This window comes from Ostrea edulis, chromosome 8, assembly GCF_947568905.1.
Source record: "Ostrea edulis chromosome 8, xbOstEdul1.1, whole genome shotgun sequence".
In the NCBI taxonomy this organism is placed as follows: domain Eukaryota; kingdom Metazoa; phylum Mollusca; class Bivalvia; order Ostreida; family Ostreidae; genus Ostrea; species Ostrea edulis.
The window spans coordinates 56979375-57000183 of record NC_079171.1 but is presented as its reverse complement, the minus strand read 5'-3'; the positions used below and the strand labels follow the sequence as shown (position 1 = coordinate 57000183).

The following is a 20809-nucleotide window of genomic DNA, read 5'->3' as shown; positions in this document are numbered from 1 at the left end:
CTTAAGACAGCATTTGACCCAATGCGAGGTTGTATTGATCGAACTAGATCGTTATAACGACCATAGAATTTGCGAAATGCTGACTTCAGTCGAGACTGTTGAAAATCTTAGTATAGCTTGGAAGCTCTTATCTTGTTGGTGAATACAACCAAAACAATAAACCACAGTCTTTAAATATCGAACACTTTTGTGAAATTATATTGCAAAATCATAGTTTATCTGAACAACAAGAACAACATTAACTGCCTGAAAATTAGTGTCCGTTCAAGTGTTAAAAAGAGACTGTTCTGAATAGGAGTAGAAGGATTGATAAGTTGTCAGAATTGATTTTGCACTGGTTTCAACACAATGTTGACGGTCATTATATTGATCTTATGTGCAAAGTTCGATGCGTTTCATTCCAATTGTTGGATCATTCTTTAAATATCGATTTTGATTACGGATTGATATGTTTACTTGATCGATACAGGGGGCTTACGGTGGGTGTAACCGGTAAACAGGGAATGTTTAATCCGCTTTCGGAGCTGATCTTACCTCTGTTCTGTCCAGGGGTGTCTTTTAGTTCTATTTCTGCTTTCCTATTTCTGATGTAAATTATGAGACTAATCACTGTTCGTTATCTTCATTTTCGATATAATATATGTATTAAAATATCGAATTATAGGCGAAAATAACGAACAGTGATCAATCTCATGACCCCTATAAGCAATACAAAATAGAGAGTTGGGAAAACACGGATCCTTGAACATACCAGAGGTGTGATCAGGTGTTTAGGTGGAGTAAACACCCCCTGTCAACCAGTTATACCCAACGTGGACCTTATATCCTGATCAGGTAAACAGAGTAATAATGCGTATAAAACACGTCAGACAGTACAAACGCCATGACGAATCTAGAAAATGCTTATAAAACCTTCAGCTTTTATTGTAATGGTGAAGATGATTTCTCCGTTGTATGTCATGTTGTAGTTTCCAAAATATGTCTGGTTGTTGACAGGAATGGTGCTGGTGATCCAGTGCTTATAAATAACAGCTCCTCTTTCTGTGATTTGATTTTGTATATTAGCTGTCCTTGGTCCTGACCAGGAAATCAAGTTTGGTGAAGGTTTGGGATTAGAGATGATTGGTGTCTTAACAATGACTGCCACACCAATCCCACTTCTAGAACCATAGCTAGTTTTAAACCCGGCGTCAGTGTCCATCCTTGTCCTACCTAAATGAAAGTCAAAAATGTCAAATGATGTCGACTATTGGATACAAACAGCAACCTAGACGGGGAAGCTGGAATTTAAAAGAAGGAATACGTTGTGTGGAAGTCTATTCTATCTCTAATCCCCTTACGTCGTTTAAGGTTTTGATGTAATCCAACAAATACAATTGTGACTTTACTGTAACAATATCGAATTTAATTAGAATGTAACATGGATTTATAAAGGCCAACCATGTGTCAAGAATCATACAAACAGAGAGACAACGAAAACTCGTAAGGCAATTGTTAACTCTCGCTAGTCCAAAGAACATACGTGTAGAAAGTTCAATTCAAAGATAACTTACAACGACCATTTAACGTAACATGCAAGTGACATAAAATCTAAAGGCAGTTTTTAATTCTCGCTAGTCACTACAACAATGACCGAGCTTCTTTTCCATATGAGTAGAAAGTTGAATAACAAATAATAGATATGTGAATACAAACTATCTTACAAAGAACATTTAACGTAACACCCGTATGGTTGTCAGCAAACCCTGGTGAGCTCGCTGTACATTTGTAGGTATCCGTATCATCACACTGGACTCTCCGCTTAAATACTTCTATTGATTTGGCCGTTCTGGTTTTCAGATTTTGTTCCTGAACATCTCTGCTGATGTTGAGGTTAGGGTTAGGGTTTCCGTCCACTGAACATGAAATATTTAGTGATTCCCCCTCATGGACGTCCACGTTTTCTTCTTTTGTCCCATTTATCATCATCGTTGGCTTGGATAAATCTAGATTTAAAGTTGAACCAAGAAACAAAATTGCCATCAAAATGCTAGTTCCGTCATTTCCAAAGTTCCTACCTAGGGCCATTTTTGTCAGAAAAATTTCACATTTCTATTTTAAAAAGGAATTTCATTGATTCATTATATTCTGAGGATGGATGTTAAAATCCAGAAAGCGCTAGTGATTTAAATATATTTTGGAACTGTATATTTTCCTGCTTTTTTATTGAATTATTTTGACTGTGTGATATCAACTCTTTCTATTTGGATTATCTATCTCTCTCTCTCTCTCTCTCTCTCTCTCTCTCTCTATATATATATATATATATATATATATATAGATATATATATATATATAGATATATATGTATATAAATAAATATATATATATATTATATATATATATATATATATATATATATATGTGTGTGTGTGTGTGTGTGTGTGTGTGTGTGTGTGTGTGTGTGTGTGTGTGTGTGCATTATATATATGTTAATGAGGATTAAGCACCAGAGGTGGAATCAGGTGCCTAGGAGGATAAAGCATCCCCTGATAGGAGTTTACAATACTTACACAAAACATTCATCTGAATTTCCTCACTGTTTTCAGACACAATACTTTCCTTCGCCTGACAGGAATATTTGTTAAATCTGACACCTCTAGAAATCCTGGGAAATCTGAGCGTCAATCTGGTTTCTGAATCAATGACGGTGTTGTTCATGTACCAGATATAACTTAAGGATATCGTTTTCCTGTAATACGACGGACGAGAGTTACTGGAGCAGGTCAATGTGACGTCACTGGTTTCCTGTACCTTCAGGATTCCTACTATCTCAGGTTGTGTTGGTTTCCCTGCAAATAAAATAGAATAACTCGTCCGCATATAATAATAATCAGATATATAGTTTTATCTTGCTGCATCAAAACGTGGCGATGTTTCGTTTTGCGTGTTTATTAATTTTAAACTGAGTGAAGGTCATGTCATACGTTAGTTTCATTTTCTCTTAAGATTTTAAACATTCTTGTACCATAGTTTGGCGTGCTTTCTTTTGTTAAAAGTGTGGGTTATCAGCACATAACCAACAATATCATATATGGTAACTACTACAGAACCATGTTGTTGTATACCGTGAACAAAACATATCTACAATACACAAAACACTTTTAAAGGGGCATGAACACGATTTGAGGTGAACATTTACAAATTCTATTTTTCCATATTTATTGTTTAGAAGGCTTAACTAAGGCATTCTTAATGATCAGCAAAAAATTGTATGTCAGCTGTCTAGGTATATGGGAGATAGATAGCTCACAATTCTTTTTTATGTAAACAATACTCGTGCCCTGTTCTTATTTACATAATATAAATATATTTATAAAAGTTCGTTTAAAGCAGATTTTTCAATTTGCAAGTTAATTCTGAACACAATTAAATAGTTTCTAGTTTTTAGAACATGTACTTTTGTTTCAAATATTTTATCTTCTATCAAGCAATATATTTGTAAACAAAACATGGTACGAGCCTTGTTTAAATAGCAAATAGTTGTGAGTGATGTATCTCACTTGTAACTCAAAGACTGCTATTCAAATTTTAGTTGACCATTAGAAAAACGTTTCATAAGTATTGAAACAATAAAAATGGAAAAATAAGATTTTAAGCTCAATCGTGTCCATGCATCTTGAAAGGAATTGATCTGGAAACTTTAAATTCTTAGTATTTAGTCTAAGGTATTTGTAATATTCAACCAGAATCTGAATTTCACTTGTTCTGTTACCTGTGTGTTATAAAGTTCATATGTTTTGTTATATAACCAATGTTCGTGCCTTATGTTTGCTTACATGGAAATATATAACCCAATATCGTTAGTAAAATTCGTTGCCTATCATATGACAATTTATGTGTTCGTTATCACTATTAATAAACTATTCTGGCTGCTTGTTTATATTCAGTTGTTGAAAATACGAAATGTGCTTACATCCAAACTTTAGGCAGCAACCAATATTTACATAATAAAATAAGCATTTGCCAATTAACACCTGGTATTCAGAGTTTCCTTTCAGTTGGAATAGAAATGCATTGTGAACATGGATTTGAGAATTAAAATCAATATTATTTCGGATCGATATATCCCTTTTATGACAGTTTTGATAATGAGACGATTGATTGATTGATTGTATATTGTTTAACGTCCCTCTCGAGAATTGTTCACTGATATGGAGACGTCACCAATGCCGGTGAAGGTCTGCAAAAGTTAGGCCTTTGCTCGGCACTAACGGCTTTTGAGCAGTGAGGGTTCTTTATCGTGCCACACCTACTGTGGCACGGGACATCCATTTTTAAGGTCATTTTCGAGGACCCGTGACATTCACACCTGATGGCAAGCAGAATTCCGGCCTTCTACATACGAGGCGAACGCTCTACCTTTAGGCCACAGTGGCGGTATTTAATTACCAGTGCAATACATATTTGATGTGTGTCATAATATCAATTAAACTAAATAATTCCTTGGATTTTGTGATACTTGATTTTCCTACTATGGTCGTTATAACGATCTAATTTAGAAATACATGCTATTAGGTCATTTGCTGTCTGACGTGTTTCATACTAATTGCTCAACCGTTCTTTACATATCTATTTGGACCACGGATTACAGTAATACGAGAAAATTAGGTAAATCCCACAAAGATTAAAAATTAAGAGTAGTACAACCACGAACCCCTGGAAATATCAAAGATGGGATCAGGTGCCCAGAAAGAGTAAGCATCTCTTGTTAATCGGCCAAACCAATCGTGAACTATGTATCCTAATCAGGTGAGTGGAGTAATCTGTATTCAATATCAATGTGCAACGAATGGGTTCATAATTGATATAAAACAGGCTAGAGAGCAATCGACCATGTAACAATCAACTAGCCACTTGACGGAAGGATAGACATTCACAATTTTAGAAACACTCTCTTTGTTGTTTTCACTTTGGTATACGAGTAGAGTTTTGAGTACAATAAAAAGCAGTATCAGTATATTCAAATTAAAGTAAAATTCTTCCAAGCGTCGCATATTTTTACTTAAAATCGTTTGTCGATGCCAAAAAAAAAAAAAAAACAAACATCGTATTACGTGGGGGAAATTCCCTGGTTAACTATTACGTCATAATACAAGAACAGAGATCAATGTCATGGGTATCATCTTTAACTAGAATATAAATACCAGCTTGTCGGTCTTACCTTTCACCACAAGGACTACGCCCTGTCCACTTCTGGCAGCAATCTCTGTAGTCCGAAACCCGTAATATCCAGCATCCATTAGCGTTATGTTTTTCACCTCAAATGTTATGTCGGTGGATGTGTAGGGTCTGGTGTGGTAAGCGTATTTTGAATAATTCATAGAGGATGTCTTGTTGCTTGTCACTCGTATTATTCTATTGCTCGTGCCATCATAGAAATGATATATATCGTATTCTCCGCTGTTTGGGATGAAATCAGCTGTAAACGTTAGATTCGTTGTGTCTCCTTCTTGTGAATCAATTCTTGAGACTAAAATCAGAAAAACACAAAACGCTTCATACTTGGACCTCACAAACTGTAATTAGCCTTATGAGAATAAATGTTGAGAAATACTTGACTTTCCCCTCTTGATTAAGGGAGCTTTCATTTTCGAATGGAGAATATGAATGAACCGTATCAACTAAGATTATCAATTCTAAACAATAACATTGAAATTGAATCAAGAAAATCATATTTATTTACATATTCAAAAACCTGGTAGATGAAAACAAATCGTGACAATTGGATACATCAGATACCTTCTTTTTTTCATTCACGTATTACATCGATGCATGAATATACTTGGAATTCGAACGAAAGGGCACCACAGTCTTCCACATTTACTTCATAGTTAGATGTTTTACTGAACATAGACGTCAACTACAAACTAACAACTAAACTTTGAGAAATTGGGTGATATCAATTTCTCATTTCTTTTCAATCTTTATATCGCTGTTTTATCTTTCTCATCTTGCAAAAACATGATATCTGCAGGATGATTTTTAAAGAAAGGCAGGCTATTGACAAATAGGTTGATGTTACCGAGATGTCTACAGTGTCGTATAAGGACAGTATTTCGCAAATTCTATGGTCGTAATAAAGATCTGTTTTAGCAATACAACCTGTCATTGGATCAAACATGTTAACGCTAATTGTTGGACCGTTCTTTACACATTGATTCTAACTACGGAGTCTTTCATTCACTTCTTCAAAATATAGGGCTTTCGGCAGGTGTCACCGGTCAACAATATATGCTTAATCCTTTTAAACACCAGATCACGCCTCTGTTGTGTCCATGAGTCTGTGTATTTCTTAATTTTGTACTCTTTGTAGGATTTACGAGATTTATCACCGTTCGGTATCTTCACTTTTTCATTTCATATTTGAAAGTAAAACAAAAAAAGGGGGGAATAAAGTGGTCAAATCAATATCTCGATTTTGTTATCGGAAATCAATGACAAAGAAACAGAGATAAGTAAAAGACATTGTATTTCGCATGCGTGTGGATCTGGGTTAGAGTATGTCCTCAGTACCTCTTGCTTGTCGTAAGAGATGATTCGATGTTTTGGATAAGACCGCAAAAATCGAGGTCCGTGTCACAGCAAGTGTATACGCGAAGCATAGACCTAATATTTGCAGCCTTTCACGGACAGTGGTGACGTCTCCATATGAGTGAAACTTTCTTGAGTGGGACGTTAAACAATATGTAATGGAGTAAAATTTTACATTATTTGAATACCTTATATCAGGAATTTTATCTATTGAAAACAAATTGCATTACTTCAATTCATTTACAGAGTTTTGGAGTACAATATGAGATAAATTGAAATCGTTACTAATTATGACTTGTGTTGTTCTTGTTATATTATTTCTTATCTAATTTTTCTGCTTACCATGAAAAAAGGGGTTTTCTTCTTTAGGATAATTGTTACTATCTATAGATAACTCTATTCTGGTCACATGCTTTGTAGGAGGGAATATTTCTATTAAGGATAGGTATTCCTGTTTCCATGCCCAAGGGTTTTGTTAAAGTTTGTCATAGTAGTTTGTTCTCGAATCGATTTAATTTCCTAGATGAAAATTCATTTTATTTAAGCAGGTTAGTGTCAAACGTAAGATGCGCCGTTTCTTTATTTTCACTACTTTATCTTATCTGAGTGAATTTTTGAATGATAGACAATTTGAGGGAGTGAATGATTTTTGTAAGTTTGCACGAATGCTGTAAATAATTGATATGCATGTATGTCATATTAATATATCATTAACTAGAATTCAAATTAATGTGCTAAAGTTTTAAAAGAGATGATGAACGAATGGCATGTACATTTATAAAGTTTAAACTATATAAAATCTTAGAGTAAGTATCCAGTTATGCAGTAAATTATACTTCTATAGTAAAAGTTATTTTATTACATTTAGAACAACAACACTCACTATAAAGTAGACGGGTTAGTTATATGCACCGATGTTTGCAGTTAAGGTTAATTGTAGAATTGTGCTATTTTATTACACATGCCAATTTTTAAAGTATACAGTCAGTTTTCTTTTTCTTCAATTCATGTACTTTTGCAGTTTTGGATGAATTATTTCATTGAGAATTTATTGACCTTGTATATACCACAAACTCTTTCTTATGATAAGCACATTCATTCTATGCTAAGGGAAAGATTATTGATTTGAGAGATTATTGTAATTCATAATTTCTATGTATTTTGAACTATCTTTTAATGTTTTGACAAGGACCTTAATTGTATAATCCTTATGTAGAGTTATTGTTCTTGTATTAATAACTCTAAAAAATTGATTGCATTTCAGGGTCAGCAATAACTTTTAATTACATCGCCACAATAAAGATATAGCCCACAAGACCAGAGTTTATCGTATCATTCCATCCGGTTGCAATTACACTACCAATCACCAAACATTCACAAGTATGAATGAATCTCTAAATATGCCACACTTGCTGTTTCCTTCAAAGAAAATTTCAACTTGGTATGATGTACATCAGGTAGCCCTAATGTATAGCAACCGTGGAATGTGGGGAATGCGAAACTGTTGGCATCAAATTATTTATCAGTGTCATCGTACGATGAAAGGTGAATATAACAAACAGTAATCAATCTCATAACTCCTATAAGCAACAAAAAATAGATAGTTGGGCAAACACGGACCCCTGGACACACCAGTGTTGGGGCCAGGTACCTAGGAGGAGCAAGTATCCCCCGTCGACTGGTCACACCCGCCGTGAGCCGGTATAGAGGCAAATTTTGACTCCTATAGAATAATGACCAAAAGTGACCCCCAGTCATTATTCGACGTAGAATAATGACCCCTTTTGCCCGTAGAAAAAATATCTTTTAAAAAAAATCAGTCCATTTCACGTTTAGAAAAATGACCATCGTAGCATAATGACCCCCTTGTAAATTTTATTAAGGATTTAAAAACATATAAAAACACGTAGGATATCCTTCTGACACTCCAAAATCCTATTTCGGGGGGGGGGGACTTTATACTTCCCTTGTCACCTTTTTTTTTTTTTTTTTTTTTCACTTTATTTACTTTGCTTGCATGCCATTTCCTACTGACTTCATTAATCAAGTTTCATGTATTCCCATGTCTCCCGAAGAAAATTTTGAAGAATTCAAGATTCATGGCCTCTGGAGGGTCTCCCAACTGTAATGACTCAAAATTATTTTATTTGTGGGTACTGACTAACAATCCCTATCTGATAAAAATGAGATCCTCCATCTGTTTCTTTGTTTTTATGTTGTAGAGACAATGGGTGGAGGCCTCTGCTGGTGGACTGTTAGTCCCCGAGGGTCTCTATAGCCCAGTAGCTAAGTACTTCGTTACTAGCTTGAAAATACGGATGTATATTTAATTGCTGTTATACAATTTAGAAATTCATTTCAAAATTAAGGATTATCTCCCTCATGCATAGCTCTTATCCTTGGACGAATTTGGCTCCACTTGTTTGGCACGTTGTTTTTGGCTATATTTAGATCTAAAACTTCATAGTTATTTCGGATTTCAAACATTTCGGTTGAGCATCACTGAAGAGACATTATTTGTCGAAATGCGCATCTGATGTATCAAAAATTGGTACCGTATAAGTTTTACATTGTAAAAAGCCTTACTTAAGATGGGGGCACAACCATACTTCTTCCCCCTTTGAAAAGTGTGAGGGCATGTGATCCGGCTGTATCATCCCCTACTCCCTTGTACTGTGTTCGACATACTGCACTTTTGAACATTGCAATGGGGGGATCCCCTTCCAATATAAATGAGATATAACTATTTTCACCGTGAGAACCTTTTCTTTGTAACTAACAATTTTATGACGGTTTAAAACGTAACTCGGTCAAAAAAATGTAGTACGGGGAGAATAGGTTATGTATATGCAAGAAATAATGCTTTGAGTGCTGAGAATCTGCATATTAGAATTGAGTATTTTTTTAACCGTGGTATATTCTCATCTGATCAATCTATGTTAATTTTGTGTTATAAAAGGGAGGGGCACAAACCCACTTATGCCCCCCCCCCCATCGTCCAAAATTGAAGGGGCACGTGCCCTCGTCCCCTTGTCATACACCCCTGATAGGCATAAATTATCCAATGAAATGCTATAGTCTACCCAACGTTATCGTTTGCATACTCACTAATACCTCTATCAACACCAACTGATTTTTCAAAATTCTTGAAAAACGATAATGATGCGTAAATGAACTAAGCTATTGACTTCAGTTCCAAAAATGTATGTAAATTCATCTGTTTTAAGAAGATTTCACGTCTCTTTGTGACACAAGAAGTATTGTATTTAAACGCAGCTCTTTTTTATGTGTGTGTTTGATTACACAAGATCTCTACATGTAAATAGATAGCATAAATACATTTGTAGATTCAGAAGGTGTGGAGGTTTTATAGGTTGTACCTCTGTCTATCGTTACAAAATGTTGCTTAATGAGGTAAAAATAACACATTTTGAGAATGGAACTCCCCTTTTGAAAACCAAACTTTATGGTAGAACCCCCTTTTGAAAATCCCCTGGATCCGTCCCTGAAATATGCGGCATTTTTTTCATTTGTAATTGGTCATGGAACCTACAGTGGGTTTTCCTCAAATTTAATGAACTAGTTCTTACTTTTATTTTATTAGCCGTGAAAAAAAATTACACATGGAATAAATTTGATAAGAGGAGCAGCAGGAACGATAACTCTGGGTAAATAATGACCTGAAAACCCGTATCAACTCCTTTAAAATAAATCAATCTGCTAAGAAAGGGGAGGGGGGGCATTTTTCTACGGGGGTCATTATTTTTCAGGTATGACACTCAAAATAATGACCCCTGGGTCTTCTTTCTACAAAATTATCCAATTTTTCTAAGGCTAGGGGGTCATTTTTCGACGGCGAAAAATGACTCCCGGTCATTATTCTATGGGAGTCAAAATTTGCCTCTACACCGGCAAACGGAGCCATCCACAGCCACAACTAGCGCGCCAAGATTGACCAAACAATCGGCACGAAACACACCAGACAGCATTCGACCCAAAGATAGGTTGTACTGACGAACTAGATCGATATTGAATGTGCGAACTGGTGACTTCAATCGACACCACCGAAACCCCCGCACCAAAAATTTATCCACCAGCAACCCGCCTCAATTGAAAAACTGACCACACGCAGAACAAACTCTTGGGTATCGTACCAGCAGAGAGAAACAAACACCATATGCAGATGACAATGTGATATTGCTACATAAATAAGGGAAGTTGAAGATTGAGAAGCTGAAATCATCCTTTGTCATAAAGTTGAGTTGTCAGATTGTCGTTAATGTCTACTTTCAATAAAATATCTAAGTATGAAGCAGAAGTGGATGACTCTGTGGTATCTTTTATTTCGAGTTCACATGGATATTAGGAATCAACATATGAATGAAAGTTATTAGACAAAACGTCAATGATATATCTAAATGTCGAATTGAAAGCCACAGCAAATGCTTTTTTCTTCTTCTCACGTAGAACATTTTTTAATATGTCTAATGCTGGGATTCAATATTCCTCCTATGCTTTTAACCCATTCTCACAATGTATCAAGTTCTTCTTTTTCATACTTAGCTCATCGTCTGGCATAATCTTTGATATAATTCATAATAGAGATGAAGTTCTGTTGTCAATTGAAAGACCGATATTCTTTGTAATTAGGTCGTTTTAGAATAATTGATTTGAGGTTCTCATTTTCAACTATATCAACATCACCAGCAATGGCATGTCCAGCTGGACTATAGTTGAAAGAAGTTGAAGAACAAGAACACGTTGGTGGATTGTGTATAAGATGGTTTATATCAAGGCACTGCAATGTTTGTTTTTAATTAAAAAGTTTAGATGCAATAGCAGAAGTATAGCTGTAGGAAATATAGGGTGTAGATTTGAACTTGAAATACGTTGGAATATACGACTGAACCCTTTTATGACGAAGAATGTTGCTTATGTTGCCGGCATCTATTCCTTTGTTTGTAAATTTAAGCTGAAGGAACTGGCGACATGGAAGGAATATGATCTATGACCTGTGCTGACTTAGAGTCTGTGAATGGCAACATCCATAATCATAGAGTTCAGTCTTCAAATAACGTATGTAAAACTCAATGGAACAGAGCGAAGTTCTGTACGAATATGATGTGGACCTAATTGTCTGTTGACGGAAGGTAAAAGTGAACCAAACGTGACATTATGTATACTTGGTCTTCTATATCAACGATGTCCATGACTGCGTTTCCGTATTTGAGTATTCGGAAAGACTCCCATCACATTCATGTTAATTCGTTGTGGACTAGTCAAATTTTCCAGATCATATACATTATTCAGGATTATTTGATGCATATCAAATAGTCCACAATTAATTAAGATTGGCTAATACAGTTCGTACCGTTTACGAAATAAACGTGGTTCGAATTATCTCGCCGTAGAGACAATTCTGCCTAACGGGGAACGAATTAACTTTTCATTCTGCTGAAAACCTTAGATTGAACACATTGTGAAAAATAATCATCACAAAGACAATTCATTGCCATCGAGTTAATTTATTAACATCGTTCAATCGTATACGCAGCCAAACAATCAGGCTCAGTCAGGGAAAGTCAAACACTTACAACCAAACATCATTCAATTAGTTAACCGCCGTAAAATGGCTGAAATATTGCTAAAACGGCGTAAAACCTCAATAAATCAATCAATCAATTTTACCAGTGCAGCGACAGGATGAAGTCCAAAAGAGACATATAGAAGCATACTGATTGATTGGTGTTTTTTTTTTTTGTTGTTTTTTTTTCATGGTGAAGATAACGAACTGTGACCAATATCTTAATTCCTATAAGCAACACAATAAACGTCTCTTCCAGGAATATAATTATCACCACTGTGGCGATGGGTAGCCAAATCTTTGGCCTGCGCTCGGCTGTTTTCGGCCGCTTAGCTGGGAGCCTCAGCCTCAGCGATTTTTATCGTGCCACCGCCCCGCCTGCTGTGACTTGGACCCTCGGTTTAAGTTGGTGGCCTGTTACAACAAGAAATGGGTGCTGTGGATCTTTCTAACCCGACAGGACTTGAGTCCGAAACTAGGAGGGCATGCCAGCCAAGGCGGTGAAGCACGGACACGTTACGTTATGGTCACACCCCCATTAAATGCAGGAGGTACCCATTCAGCCGGTGATAGAGGTTTAATCCCAGGCGAACGCCCCTCTCCTTCCTCAAGGTCATCCTGAATAGAATCGTCACAACTGTCGGCGATGGGTTGTCAAACTTTGGCTCGGCCACTTAGTGAGGAGCGATTTTTATCGTGCCACCACCCACGCCTGGTGTGATTCGGACCCTCGGTTTATTTTGGTGGCCTCTTACAACAAGCAAGGGGTGCTGCGGACCTTTCTAACCCAAATACCCATGGGACTGGAGCTCGAAACAAGGACGGCATGCCAGCCAGTCAGTGAAACACAACAACGCTTGTCACCCCCTCCTCTGAAGGCAGGAGGTACCCATTCAGCCGGCGATAGACGTTTAATCCCGGACGAACGCTACCATCCCTTTTCAAGGTCAACCTGGTGAGTCGCTGCATTTATTTGATATTCCTTATTAATATTCATTTAGTTCAAGTACTACCGGCAGATCCACCTTCGTAAAGCATTCGCACAATACAGCCCTTAGGGCGATAACAATACTCAAACTTAGTTTCTGTATAGATCTTCTGGTAGCCACCATATGTAAATTCATATCCTGGTCATGTCCTACACCACATAATATACTTAGCATCGCCGGTGCTCTATTAATATGTATCTCAATGACAAACCTATCACAAAATTTAAATTGTATCTATTTGACCGACATGCCATTCATGATTCAAGGTAATTGTTAACGTAGATTTCATGACCGTTCAATAGGCATGGCTACCGAGTCGGTCAAGCAAAGGGTACCAGATAGTCAGATCATGCTACACATTTCAATGCTTGCTTACTCTTAATTCGTCCCATTCTGTAATTAGTCCGTTAAGTCGGGTTACTTTGCATTTATTCATTTATACATGTCATACACATGTGTACCTGGAAAACGTTCAGGTATACCTGATTGCACCAAAATGTCGGCACAGCATAGACCAGGGGCTCGGACCTAAACCTACCAGGTTCAATTTACAATGTGGCCAACCAGTACATTTTCTCCTCAGGTTTACTTGCTAGTCATCATTGGGTTCAAAAGTTTCAGGGTAGGCATTGTTATTCACGGCCACATGGGTTCACGGGTTTTACTACATCACGATCACAATTTTAGGTACTAAGGACCTCACAGGTGTCAATGTATGCAGTTATTAATTTCAAAGTACTTATCTATCATTAACAGTCCCTGTGCAATTACGTGTTATTACTTGCTATTTCAGCAATTTGCTTCTTTTTAATTGATGTTGTTTACAGCTGATTCCGATAACGTAAGTGACGTGGAGCGCTATATGCTATTTCGTACACACGTTTCATATTTGTGGTAGAACCAGCCTCACAGCGTATGAGTCGCAGTATATTCTCAACTTATTTGTCTTTCTTTGGATCTTTAGCACCTTCCATAGCAGAAATACCCTAGTTCCATATCGCTTATAGGAGTTATGAGATTGATCACTGTTCGTTATCTTCGCGTTGCATTTTCATTAGTCTCCATTAATTGCAATTTTTTTCCGATAATTGTCGACAATTTCAATCTAAGCTCGGACTTGTAGATTGTTGATCGGTTCGTCGTTGTTTATTCTCAATGTCAAGCCTAAGCGAAAAGTTAGTTATTGTTTGGTTAATTTTAAGTCAATCAAACTATCCATTCCATTTTCATGTAAATAATTGATTAATTCTGCCTCAGATATATTCAGCGTTGACTTTTTTCATTATTCATTCAATAGGCATGTATTGGAGTTTGTATGGTTCCAGCAGCCAAGAAACCACGTCAGGAATTGTCATGTTTTGTGATACAGCTTTCCCAACATTTGTCCTATACTTTCTAACCTTGAAGTCATGTTTTAGTATAAGACGGGGGTCTCGAGACGCTCGCTCTCTGCTGCTTAGGACTTGCTCGGAGAAGGCATGCTTTGGGGGTATAGGCTTAGGCGTTTTAATAGGCTGGACAACTTTCGTATTTTGGCTCAAGTAATCGTTTTTTAATTTAAATTTTTTGCTAAGTTTGGGTTAATTCTCACATGGCTTTGGAACGTTTGGATTAGTTTGACGAATTTATTAGGAATTTCCGGTCTAAAAAGTTTGATCCATTACAGTTTATTGTTTTATCTTAGAAATTGTCGAAATATATTTAGCATTGTGCCATATTCTGCTATCATTGCCTTAGTTTGTAAGGAACTTTTTGGACTTGAAGTTAGATATTTTTTGACGGAATTCAGATTTCAATGTTATTATTATTAGCTGAAAATCTTTAGAATCAATCGGAATCCTTTAGAGGTATATGAGTTTAAGTTATGGGATTTAACTGTCCTCCAGTAGGAGAGGGAGATGGTTTTCTAAATCGGTGTTAGGAAATGTTGTCACATTTTTACTTTCCATCATAGGAGTTGCTCAAAGAGCTGACAAGTCTTACAGTCCGACTGAACTGCGATTACTTTGTTGTTAATTTATTACCTTTGAGATTATACATTTTGAAATGATCATTTCAGAATCGAGTCAAATTTATGGTCAGGAATCCTGAAGATATTCCCATGAAAAATTCAGGAAATTCAGATGATTTACAAGATCATAATGACTATCAAAATGTGTCAATTTGGTGATACCTGCGACATCTTGGTTAAGTAACCATTGCTTGAGAGTACGCCAGGGGGTTCGAAAGGGGTAGGATAGAGATAAAGCCCCCCCCCCGTACCTGCAGGGGGCCTGGGTGACGGATGAGGTTGCCAGTCGCCCACCCCGCAGAATTCAGACTACCTTTTTGTTAATTTATTACCTTTGGGATTACACTTTTTGCAATGGTCAACTTCAGATTTCAATCTAATTACTGGTCGGGAACCCTGAAAGTTTTAGATATTCCCATCACAATTACAGGAAATTCAGGTAATTTACAAGATCAGAATGATTATCGAAATGTGTCAATTTGGATACTTTGGTCATAGTAACCATTGTTTGAGAGTAGGCAAGGGGGTTCAGAGTGGGGAACATAAAAATAAAGGCTCTCCCCTCGTGCCTGGGGGCCTGGCTGACGGACGAGGGAGGGTGCACGTCACCCACCCCACTATTTAAAGTGCCTCCAATTTCAAGTATGCATGGTAAAAAGATTAAGAAAAAGGAAACAAATATAAAATCTGTTGTGAGGGACATTCTTCCAATGTCTGTGACGGATTGGGAAGTGCGTTAAGGTAGTTAATCACTAATTCTGCGTCAAAACCAGCTCTTCTCCCACCTACTACTAAAGCAGAGGCAGGTATTTTACGTGTACCTTCCAGATGACCACTAAAGTAGGTTAAGGGTCAGTGGATATTCATAGAAAATAATAATTTCTTGCATAAGTTGCTTAAGTTTAATTCGTGGGGATCTCAGCTAGTTCATAGCTGGGACCACATTCACCTCCTACTCGGTGAGGGGATACTACAGGCTGGTGCATGTTGCGACAATTGTAGGAGGGTCTACATCTTGCTCTGCGCTTCCTAATTAAACCAGGTAGTACGCAGGAGACAGGTGAGATGCACAGAGATATCTACCTCACTTAGAACGTGGGGACCCGTTCAGGTTCGGGCACCTATGTCCACATAGAGCCCCCTGTGTTGCCCCTACTTTGGAAGTCAAACTGGCACACCGGCCGCCTCCCCAGTTCCCCACAAAAGAAATTGCATGCGACCCTTTCTACCATATATGTAAATTTGCATCCTGTTTCTGATTACAATTAATGAATATTAAACTTTTATCACTGTTGTCAATCCAGCTGCTAAGCAGCCTATGAGGGATTACGGGGCGGCCAGCTAAGCTTCGACGCACCTACTGGTCTATTCAGATATTAAGTCAATGTCACTATTCACTGGTTGTGCTGTATATTAAGTTTAATTTAGCACAATAGCTCCTTTAAGTAAGTTTAACATACCCTAGGTCAGTGCATGGTGATGAAGCCAATTCTTTTATTAATTGATCTATAATGTTTATTTCACCCGCTGTCAAGTACTCTTACCCGTTGTTAGATACTATCAACCTGGAATATGTGCTTTCAATTTTCAAAGGGTAACAAATTTTTTTTTCATATGCTTCTTGACCAATCAGATTCGAGAATTTTTCATGAAAGTGCATAATGTATAATGATCTATATTACATGCAAATGACGTTAGAGAAAAAATAAACAATGCTAATAAATAAATATGTGCATGTTGAGCAGAACACTTTCAGACATGAATTTACTCAACCATAGGACATCTTAATCGTTGTTACAAAATTCAAAGTAACCAAAATAACAAAACAATTCATACGTTTATTGTGCAAAAACATTATCTATCTACCTATCTGTCTATTTATCTATCTATCTATCTATTTATCTACATGTATCTGTATATCTATCTATCTATTTATCTATCTATATATCTAGATATATTGTCAGTGATTATTTTGCGCACGTAAATAAAAAAAAAAGCAAATTCATCGTACATACATAATAACGTATAGCAACATAAGAAAGAATAACGTATTTATGCTAACATTCAAAAAAGGAGAAAGCTATAGGATGATTTTGTACAAGCCACCAAATCATGAGCCTTTCTGATCACTTGGTATGATAATCATGTTACCTAGTCATGGCGGCATCTTCGTGACGCGATAAAGTCACTATTGTGCTATTGGGATGTAAACTAAAATAAATTTACTTAATTAAAAACATGGTCATAGTCTGCTCCCTTGATCCTGTCATTCATTTAACGTATTAAGATGTATGGGTATAGTTTAACCTTGTATGTTGAATTGGAATCACCAGGCGATGTGTATTCCAGCATTTTGATATGTACAGATTTATACTTTATACATCTTCATGTGTAAAACTTACCAGTGTATGTTGAATAGTAATCTTTATATGATCGATGGTCTGCTGATGTGTATTCCCGTACTTTGATGTTTACAGATTTATACTTCCATACATCCTCCACTGTGTACTTGTCATCAGTGATTTGTATCCAGTCACTACTACGTCCATCCTTTGTGATAAGTATATCATTACGACGATTGGAAACATTCGTCCAAGTAAAAGTCAGATTGCCGTCAATAAACTCTTTCTTAATTTCAAAGGTTTGGGCTGCAATGCAAAGAAGACATGGGCTGCTAAAGGAGTCATATATACATGTATCCAAATTAACAGAGAGGAACAAAATACACAGCAAAATCAAATCAACAAATCAAAACGCCACGTTAACTGTGATCTAGTAATAGATTATTATCCAGTCATTCTTTATTCCATCCTTTGTGATCACTATATCATTACGATGTGTGGAAACATTCGTCCAACTAAATTGCAGATTGCCGTCAATAAACTCCTTCTTTATTTGAAAAGTTTGAGCTGCAACACAATGAACTATACACAACGAGCTGTAAAAGTTAGATACCTCTATATATACGTCTATTATACAGACTTTCAGGGACAACACTTTCTATTAGAGGTTATGACATCCTTTCAGTTTAACTCTCACTGAAACGATGTTTACATATGAATTCATTAGCCAGGTTGGCCTGTTTCTATGGTTTCAGATTGAGTAAAAGCACCAATTAAAAGTGTGTAGTCTACTCACCTTATGTTGAAGCCACTTGTATTGGACTATGTTATATCGAAGGAAACATATATACTCAGTACAGTTCAACATCGAGTACACTGAACCTTGGATGTAATGAACAATTCAGGTCGGTCTCTTAAATTTTAATATATCTGGATTTCACACCATTGAATGTAACCCTACTTAGGCCAAGAAAACTAGTAAACCTAATTGTTTGCTATGAAATAGATGTCTTTACACTTTCCTTGTTTGTTGGTGACCTTCGACCTTCTTCAGTTCTCAAGATAAATGAGTGGAAAAATTGCTTAGCTTTAATATTTTCACTACTTGAAGTTCGTGTAGGACCGAGGAGGAAAATGAATGTATAGTTTAGAGCTAATTTGGATACCCACTTCCGCCCCTCCGCAGGGTTGAACTCATGACCTGCGGAACCAAATCTCCTAACAGCATGTAACCAGCGCGCTAGACCTCTCGACCATCTAGGCAAGTCTAAAATACTTGCTTTCGATGACGATGGAATACGATGTTTGTGTTCATCAAGGTAGGCCTGACAGACAGTGTATCGAAAAGAAATTGAAATCAATGAAAACATACAGATACGATATCTGATAATCATTGCTTCATAATCAATGAAAACATATGGAATAAATTTGAGTTTTGTCGTTGATAACTGCAACCTTAGTGTTCCATTTCTGATTGCTATATATGGCTTTTCTATCTTACTATTTGATTTGAAAATCGACGTTATAGAAGTCAGGAGAGACATCTTTCAAATATGTTGTTGATTTCCCTTCGTCTGTGGTTATATTTTCCCCTTTGTTTCAAATTAAGATCGCTTCTTCACCAGCGTATACAACCCTTATAACAATATCGCTTGTTATTATTCATCATAATCGATCTATTTTACTTAGATATACGTTACGGAAGTCATGCATAAAATCTCAAAATAGCATCTGCCATAAAAAAAAAGATAATAGAAGGTTGTCTCCTTGGATGTTTACTAATGGTATATCAATGTGGGTATACATACATGACGTTTTTTATGACTATACCGTGTATGTCACACACAGCCTTCATAAACATACTCTGAATATGCATCAGGATAGTTTTGATGAATTTCATATATCTCAACTGCCTTATTTACATGAAAACGTATATAATTACCCTGAACTCATATGCGTCAATGACATGTTTAGGATTTCCAGATGTCTCTGTGACACAAGTATAATTCTGAATAGCGACGTTATTTCTTATCAAATGTTTTGCTATATACCATAATGAGCACTTTCCACTAGATAGTGACGCTTCTTCATACCATTAACTATCGTATATATTTCCGATGGAGATGGTCGTTGAGTAGATGTTTAGAATTCTCTCATATCAGAGATCATTTTATAGACCTGCAAATACATCTACTTACAACTTCCTGCTACTGCAATTCACTGCTATGTGATTAGTTTCACAAATTTCAAGAAGTTCCAATTCACAGCGAAAATGTTGTCAAGTGTTTCTTTACCATGTATCAAAACGTAGTTGAGATTACAGTTTATTAGATATACTGTCCGGAAAGTAGGCACGTAAGAAGAGTTTCAGCAATATTTCACATCAGATGTGATTTATTTTGTTTTCTTTATCAGATCTCCATCTGTTCACATATACACTTACGCATGGTCGTATCTGTGAGATTTTTGTAACGTTTTAACACCTATCACGACACAGCCTCCGTGTTAAAGGTCATATCTGAATGAATTAGAATTTAATAAAGTATGTTCCTTAATAATTACGTTTTTATACCAAACGAAAACAATTCAAAACATAAATAATAATAAATAAATATACCAGCGGTATGTTTTCAAAAATATATCAAATCACCTCCACTAAAAGAATCCTACAAATATTAGGTATTTGTCACTAATATATCGAAATCAAAAGCATCACAAACTACAAGTTAAATCGTACCTTGTACAAAACAGCATCCCAGCTAAAACAAACTACAAGTTAAATCTTACCTTGCACAATACATACCATCCCATCTAAAATAAACTACAAATTAAATCTTACTTTGTACGAGGCATAGCATCCCATCTAAAACAAACTACAAATTAAATCTTACCTTGTACAAAACATATCATCCCAGCTAAAACAAAGTACCTGACACTACCCATCTCTCACTTTCTAAAGATTGATTTTTCTAAAAAAAAAAATAAAAATCAAATCATCCATTTATTACAGCGCAGTGCTGACAACTTGTCGGACACACTGTCTGTGATAAGCAGAAATGCTTGCAAACTGTATGATGATTCCCTTCCTTTTTAAAAAGAAAAGATGAATAGCATTAGAAGAAGATTGACGTATTCTATTCAGTATTGTTGGCGTTAAAACTTAAGTGCATACTATCTATTCTTCTATGTTTTGCAAAACACATTTGATAAAAGAATTAGAGGGGTTTACACGAGTTTAGTTCATACTACTTTAGGTCCTAACTTTTTAATAATATGATTTTAGCTAGCTTCTAAATGTGCACTTAATGAG

At 36.2% G+C, this 20809-nt stretch overlaps 1 protein-coding gene across 1 annotated transcript in view; it reads right to left on the bottom strand.

The window, feature by feature from the left end:
* Positions 1 to 20561, bottom strand: part of LOC125661641 (uncharacterized) — a 28284-nt gene extending 7723 nt beyond the window's left edge. The window contains exons 1-6 of the mRNA XM_048893710.2: positions 20391 to 20561; positions 17560 to 17805; positions 5204 to 5512; positions 2553 to 2831; positions 1704 to 1985; positions 913 to 1212 (exon numbers count right to left, since the gene is read on the bottom strand). Coding sequence (XP_048749667.2) covers positions 913 to 1212; positions 1704 to 1985; positions 2553 to 2831; positions 5204 to 5512; positions 17560 to 17805; positions 20391 to 20442 — 1468 coding nt within the window. The 5' untranslated portion in view covers positions 20443 to 20561. The remainder of the gene's footprint in view (positions 1 to 912; positions 1213 to 1703; positions 1986 to 2552; positions 2832 to 5203; positions 5513 to 17559; positions 17806 to 20390) is intronic.
* Positions 20562 to 20809: the final 248 nt, after the last annotated feature.